The following is a 7,254-nucleotide window of genomic DNA, read 5'->3' on the forward strand; positions in this document are numbered from 1 at the left end:
TAGTTGTTGGAATTTCAACTAAAAGAAGAAAAAATAAATCTGTGACTCTGCTTTTGGTTATTGTCTGTTCTTGAATTAGTTCTTGAATTTGTTCTGAACTTTGTTCTCACACTTGGTTTTCTTGGAGTAAGACTGGGCTGTGAATGTGACAAGTTTTAAACGAGCGATATTTCTGGCACTTTTTTATTGTGAAAAATCAAATTCTTTACCCAATAAACTTTGCAGTAAATTGAACAAGCTTTATTATTAATGCCTGATGTTTTACTTTAACAAATTGATACAATTGCTAAGGTGAGAACGTTTATTTGCTCTTTATGTTTGGAAGACTTCCTGATACTAGGTATGCTAGGTGTCCTCTACCACTGCTAACTAATAATTGTGCCAACACAAACATGGATAATTTACAATAAAATATTACAATTTATCCAAAGTGACTCTTCCAGGTCTAAGAGGCTAATATTCAAAAAACCAAGGGGTTGATTTTGGATTGCAGGTTAGGTAGTACATAAACTCCAACCTTAGACATCAGAGAGGACTAGCAGTTTTAAAACAAGAGTGAGGAAGTCTGAATCAAAAAATCCTAACTATGTTATAAAGCTACTCTGGAGTACCCTGAGCACTTAAATCACTCTGTAGTACTCATGCAGCACCATGAAAACTGAAAGTACCTGTAGAGTGAACAGAAACCTAGAGAAAATTATCTGAGTAGTAGTACTATGTTTACACAATCACAGAAAGCAGTGTTGAAAAAAATATCTTGCTTTGAGTGGAAGTGTTTTACTTAATAAAAGTGAGATACATCTGAGCAGAGTTAGATGCAGAAAAATGGAAGGTTTGAGTCTCTTTCTGGAAGAGTCTTGGCAACCCTGCATACACTGCAAAAGGATTTATAAGAATAAGAATAGATCTAGCAGTGTCCGTCATACCGGTAATTTATGCTAGTCAACATTTTTAAGTGGAAGTAAATAAACCTTACCAGCTGCAGCAATAGTAGACGTGTTGACAGCAAGGCCGAAACCTGGGGTAGAGCTCGCATTCTTTAAAGACTCAGCAATGACATTGGCTTCTGGTATTTCTGTGATGTTATTGATGTTATTGAATATCAGCTCAGAGTCGACGACAATTGATCCTCGTCTGCAACACAAATAATAGAAATTTTATATATATATTTTTTGTTTGTTTTTGTTTTCTGCATTTCATAATGCAGAAAACAAAGGAATAGTTTTCTGCATTACAAAACAAGTGTACTGCTTTTGAAAAATAAAGGGATGGAAATGTCTTGTTTATACCTGAATCCGATGATCTCAGTTCGATTGAAAATAGATCCAAATTTATCGGAATAGACTTCATTGAGCTGTTAAGAGTTTTAGAAGAAAAAACACCAGAAATGTGTTTCATTATATAAATGTATCATTATATAAATATAACAACACTAGCCATTTTACTTTTTCCTCATATGCATTTTTATTGTAATCTAAAAAAAAGTTTAGAAATGTTTTTGTTAGACACATTTTCTCAATAAACAAAAGTTTTAGATAAAAATATACATCATAGATTGTGTAAGCATGTTTATTTCAAGCATCAGTCTAAAAGTATGAGTTAATTTCAAATATTCGTTATATTATTTTTCAAACATAGTATACTAGTATTTATCAAATGTTGCAATCTTTTAGATGCTTGTCTTTAAAAACTTACAATAAAATATGACAAACAACTTTGAACGAAAAACAAACTTACTGCTGAAGTCACATTTTTTGCAAGATCTTTGAACTCTTTTGATTCTTTGTTTGTCAACTCCTGTTTGAATTCTTGCTGCACCTTAAATTCTAATTTAACTTTTGGCCTAGGTGGTGGTGCAGGTGTTGTGGTTGTAGTTGTAGCAGGAGTTGTAGTAGCTGTAGTAGTTGTTGGTTTAGTTGATGGCGTTGTAGGTGGCGAAGTTGCGGTGGGAAGTACTGAGGTTTGGCTGACAGGTGACAGAGTAGATGGTGGCGTTTCACTGACTGTTGGTGAGGTTGTACCTGTTTGCTGTGAGGTTACTAAACAGGACAAAAAGATTTAAAAATTATTACTTAAAACTATGTATTTTTCCCAATACATAAATATTCAACACATTGATGATACAAAAGACTATTTGTAATTGCTATGATTGGTGGTAGAGTTGGGAAAACTGCTACTGAATTAATTTTAGTAATTTAAACATAATATTGAGATTGTGTAAAGTGGTTCAGACGCAAAGTTTTAAGATAAATAGACACTGACTTACACTTGGTTAAGTTTCATCATGTCTAATCAAACTCTAAGTGAAAATCATAAGTGGCATTGTGTGCTAGTTTACTAACAGTTAGTAAACTCATTGTAACTGTTGGGGACATCTTTTTTGGAGAATGTTTATTGAGCTAAAAACCCACCTGTTTAGAGTTGTATTTGAAACATAATCAATTAATGTAATGATGGCAGTTGACTTAATGTAATGTTTTGATTGTTGATTCTATGTTGCATGACTTTGTGTTTTTGTGTTTATGATGTAAATCACTTTGAAATGCTTTGCTGCTGAAATGTGCCATACAAATAACATTTGATTGATTGATTGATTGATTGAACTGTGTTCAGGTTGTCCCTGAGAATAATATAGCAATTCATCCGTAGGTTGTAATTTCTAAGTAGAAGAGAAAAAATACATAATCTACTTCAGAATGTGAATTGAAGACACTGAAGACTCATACAATCACAAACATTCATTCAAGATATCATTGCCATTAAATTTTGATTGTGCTGGTGTGATGGCAAGAATTGGCATGATTGCTGTTGTTTTGGAGCAATGTGAACGATAAAAATTTATGTTTTGCAATTTGAGAGATAGCAGGCACACATAAGTTTGTCATACTTCTCTTCTTAAATCCAACATATAAATCAATTATTGACAGAAAATTACCTGGTAGTGATGTGGGCATGGGTAGTGTTATATTTACTGTTGAACTCATGGTAACAGTTGGTGAAGATGTACTGGATGGTGATGCTGGACTTATTGGTTCAGAAGTTGCAGTGAGTGGAGGTGAGGTGATGTTGGCTGCTGGTGATGTTGGACTTATTGGTTCAGAAGTTGCAGTGACTGGAGGTGAGGTGATGTTGGCTGCTGGTGATGTTCCACTGACTGGCACAGAAGTTGCAGTGATTGGAGGTGAGGTGATGTTGGCTGCTGGTGATGTTGCACTGACTGGCACAGAAGTTGCAGTGATTGGAGGTGAGGTGATGTTGGCTGCTGGTGATGCTGGACTTACTGGTGGTGAGGTTGCATTAAGAGTGGATGAGATTGTGTTGACTTGTTATCACACATTACAAACAAATCAGTTCACTACAAAAAATCTAACCAACCAGCTAAACTAAAAAAGCAATCCCTAAAATTAGGATAACTTGAAAAGTTATTGGAACAGTCAGTGAGAACTTGATGAAAGTAAATATTTGATTAGCTGGCATGGTGGTGATTGATGGTGTAGTTGTTATGTTCATGACTGCCTCTGAAGTTACATTACCTAAAAGAACAATATTCATGGAAATAATATTTGTCTAAATATGGCTTATGTAGTGACATATACAGATCGTTATTTATTTATTTATTTATTTCAAATTTAAGGAGTATATTGCAAAAGCATCATGTCTTAAATAATTTTGGGAGTTAAACACAGAACAAGTTAGCATAAACTAATAGAAATTATTTTTAGGATCAATATCCTTCTAACATACCCATTTTTTGTCTTTAGCAGTTAGACCTACTACTTTGAAAAGTACCAGGAGGATTTTGAATTTTATGAGGATTGTACAAGAATTAAATTATTTTTTTCCAATTAAACCAGAGGGGACAAACTCCAGTCCTCACGGACCAGTGTCCTGCAACTTTTAGGTGTGCCTCTGCTCCACCACACTTGATTAGAATAATTAGGTCATTAGCAAGGCTCTGGAGAACGTATCTACACAAGGAGGAGGTAATTAAGCCATTTCATTCCAGTGTTTTGTACCTGTGGCATATCTAAAAACTGCAGGACAGTGGCCCTTGAGGACTGGAGTTTGACACCCCTGAACTAAACCTAAGCACACCACTACTTGAGCAACAAAATTCCCGCACAGACATACTGGCCCATGAAACCTTTTCTATCTTATTAATAAAAGGGACTGTATACCTGAAGTGAAAAATAGAGCTTAATTGAAAGATTTGATGGACATTATTAAAATAGGAGAAAATGCAATGTGATTTTGACAGTGGTACATATTTAATTGATTGGCACACAATCAACTCATGTTAAAAGTTTGATTATGGTAGATGTGTGAATACCTGAACCTGTTGGCTGAGTTGCTTGTTGTGTTGTTGCAGTTACAGTAGCTGGTGACTCTGTGGTATTAGTTGCAGAAACGAATGCTGAGATTTTATTAAAAGCCTGTTGGGTTTGTTGCAGAGCATAATCAGATAAAATACACTAGAATTTCCTGAAAGTGTTGTCTGAGTTTCTTGTGTTTTTGTGGTTTCATAGATTATTGATTGATATTTTGCAAACAATCAGATCAACATTATAGTTTCATTGTAGTAGAAGTAGGACTATCTGAGATTGTTGGCTGAGTCAATTGTGTTGTGGTTTCACTGGTTGCCGGCTCTGTACCATTGGCTGTCAATTTGAATGCAGAGATTTAATTAAAATTTAATCTAACAAGGTCTAATAGACTTGTTGCACAGCAAACAACCAGATCATCATTGCAGTTTCAATGTGGTAGAAGTAAAACTACCTGAAGATGTTGGATCAGACATTAGTGTTGTGGTTTCATTGGTTGTTGACTCTGTTCCATTGCCTGTTGAAGTGAATGAAGAAATTTTATTGAACATATATAGAATATAGAATATTCTTGGATATGAACTTAGCTCATCATAACATTTTAGCTCTGCTAAAGGAAGCTTACCTGATGCCAATGTTGTGAGCTCAGTGCCATTTAGTGTTGAGTTCATGGCCTCTGGTGACATAGTTGTTTGGTTGGCTGAGTTAAAGAAAAACATTTTTTTTGTTTCAGGCAAAATTTATTGTGGTTACTGGTTACCCAAAATAAAAAAAGTGATAGCTATAAAAAAATGAAGTTTTTAATTTTAAATTAAAAAAAAACATAAATGATGAAATACAAAAATATATTTATTAAAACATGAGTGTCAGCCTGTAAAAATGCATTAAATGTTAAATCGGTTGTGCTACCTGCTACACTTGCCATGTTTACTAAACTGAGATAGAAATTGTATGTTCTGAAGTTAAATTTTCAGTGAAATTTTAAAGGTTTAGGATGTCGTTACATTGAATGTGGGAGATGGTACTACAATTGGCTATCAGGCTGCAAATGTTAAAGCTTTACTTCACAGTGAGGTTGTAATGATGGCTGACATTGCACTGACTGAAGCTGAAATCACTGCATCTGAAGTTGTTGCACTAAATGTTAATGATAAATTCACTTGTAGAGAGATTAAATTGATTGCAGTGAAATGTTTGTTTACTGGTATTGGCTGTAATCTTGCCTCTGAATTTGAATCTGATCTTCCAATATCCCAAGAAGAAGAAAAGGTGTGAAGTTGTTTTCTCTTGTTTTATGAATAGTGGAAAACACTTGGAGAAATCTTAACATAGTTTGTAGTAGCTATTAGTTTGTATTTTGTCAATTTTCAAAGCAAATATGATCATTATCTAGCACCAATAAAAAATTGGTATTTTTATCTGTGATGCTTTTCCTGGTTGTGACTGGCCTCTAGTGGCAAATGTTATGTACTGTCATGTTACTCACTGACTGAAGTGATATACAATTGGGCACGTTTTAGATGACTTTTAAACCTTTGGGATTATTAAAATAATATCCAATTATGATCAGTAATTATGCTTCAAAATACATTGAAGGCTAGAGGAAAACCTACTCACTGTTAAAAGATTTTACCCCACTTTTATTTGTAAAATAGCAATTATTAGCTTTTCCCAAGTTACTGGTTCTAACTTTGTTGATTTTTGTTTTTAAAAAATTAAAACTATCTGGTTATTTTCATTATATTTTCCTGGCATTGTTAGAAATTGTTGTTATTCTGATAGGATACACTGTGAAATCACAACAATAAACTTCAAAATTTGAGTAATGCAGTGAATCTGAATGTGTTACCTGTTGTATTTTCTTGTGCTGTTGCTGCTCCTATTAGACCTGTAGAAAAACTGTGATCAATGGGTAGCTCAGCCACATATGCATATACAAATATGAACTGTAACATTTCCATTACCTGCTAACAGGAGAAGGAACAAGTGAGGTGCCATCCTCTAAGTGTCAGCTTTCTGTGAAATATACATTCAGAATAGAGCCATTTTAATGATATGTTGTTTTGCAGAGCATTATAAATCTACTGTTAACAGAGATGTGGTTTCTGATTTCCTCCTAAAAATCATGATATTACAGCTTACAAATCTTTACTGTTATCAAAGTATCATGACTTAAAATCACATTTAACAAATTAAAGCGGCTCATAAATTAATTTATTCTAAGTATCTGGGACTTGAAATGGGCCCAGGAAAGAGGTTGAGATGTTCGCCAGAACAAAAGCTCCTTTTATTCAGTGAATCTGGCTGCACCAGTTTTGTATCCTCATTCTCACTTTGAAACAGATTAATTAACTCACAGCAGAGTCTTAAGAGATTTACTACACTCTAACACTTTGCCAGTGCATGGTGGTCAAACCAGGTACGCCAACATTCCAGAGGAAAGTTTGTGAAACGTCTTGCCCAAATGACAAAACTGTTTCTAATCTGCAGCTGCAGTTCAAGATTCCATTAACAGGTGTATCCACTTTCCACAGGACAGTTTAAACAAATTCTTTAACCATCTTAAAATCTTAGCAAACAGTCATGACAAACTGTAACTAAGCAGTGTTTTTTTAAGTATTTCTATATAGCTGCAGAAGCTACAGCATCCTTTTTGTCACCTATAAAGTATGTTTATATAAATATTTTATGAATAACTGATGAATAGCAAACATTTCCAAAAACCTGAAATGTCAGATACATGCAATGATAAGGTGAATCGCCAGTTTTCGATCTGGACTTTTGTGTAGACTGCTATAAAATATGACAAGTGATAAAGATAAGATCCTTTAAATTCCATGACTCTTCAAATGAAAAATAGAATGAATATAAAATGAAAATTTTCATTTTTGTAGATCAAACATTTAGCTATAATTTCTCATTAAGTTTTTGG

General features: G+C 34.0%; 1 protein-coding gene and 1 long non-coding RNA gene across 2 annotated transcripts in view; one reads left to right on the plus strand and one right to left on the minus strand.

Annotated features, from left to right (window-relative positions):
- The window catches only part of LOC103137876 (mucin-5AC-like), a 15,292-nt gene extending 8,810 nt beyond the window's left edge, over positions 1-6,482 (minus strand). The window contains exons 1-8 of the mRNA XM_016671433.1: positions 6,287-6,482; positions 6,172-6,210; positions 4,948-5,022; positions 4,777-4,839; positions 4,596-4,658; positions 4,331-4,399; positions 3,474-3,533; positions 3,109-3,283 (exon numbers count right to left, since the gene is read on the minus strand). Coding sequence (XP_016526919.1) covers positions 3,109-3,283; positions 3,474-3,533; positions 4,331-4,399; positions 4,596-4,658; positions 4,777-4,839; positions 4,948-5,022; positions 6,172-6,210; positions 6,287-6,320 — 578 coding nt within the window. The 5' untranslated portion in view covers positions 6,321-6,482. The remainder of the gene's footprint in view (positions 1-3,108; positions 3,284-3,473; positions 3,534-4,330; positions 4,400-4,595; positions 4,659-4,776; positions 4,840-4,947; positions 5,023-6,171; positions 6,211-6,286) is intronic.
- Positions 4,774-7,254, plus strand: part of LOC107836211 (uncharacterized) — a 6,147-nt gene continuing 3,666 nt past the window's right edge. The window contains exon 1 of the long non-coding RNA XR_001662078.1: positions 4,774-4,841. This is a non-coding gene — a long non-coding RNA (uncharacterized LOC107836211). The remainder of the gene's footprint in view (positions 4,842-7,254) is intronic.

Source organism: Poecilia formosa, unplaced genomic scaffold (assembly GCF_000485575.1).
Source record: "Poecilia formosa unplaced genomic scaffold, Poecilia_formosa-5.1.2 Scaffold44, whole genome shotgun sequence".
Classification (NCBI taxonomy): Eukaryota; Metazoa; Chordata; class Actinopteri; order Cyprinodontiformes; family Poeciliidae; genus Poecilia; species Poecilia formosa.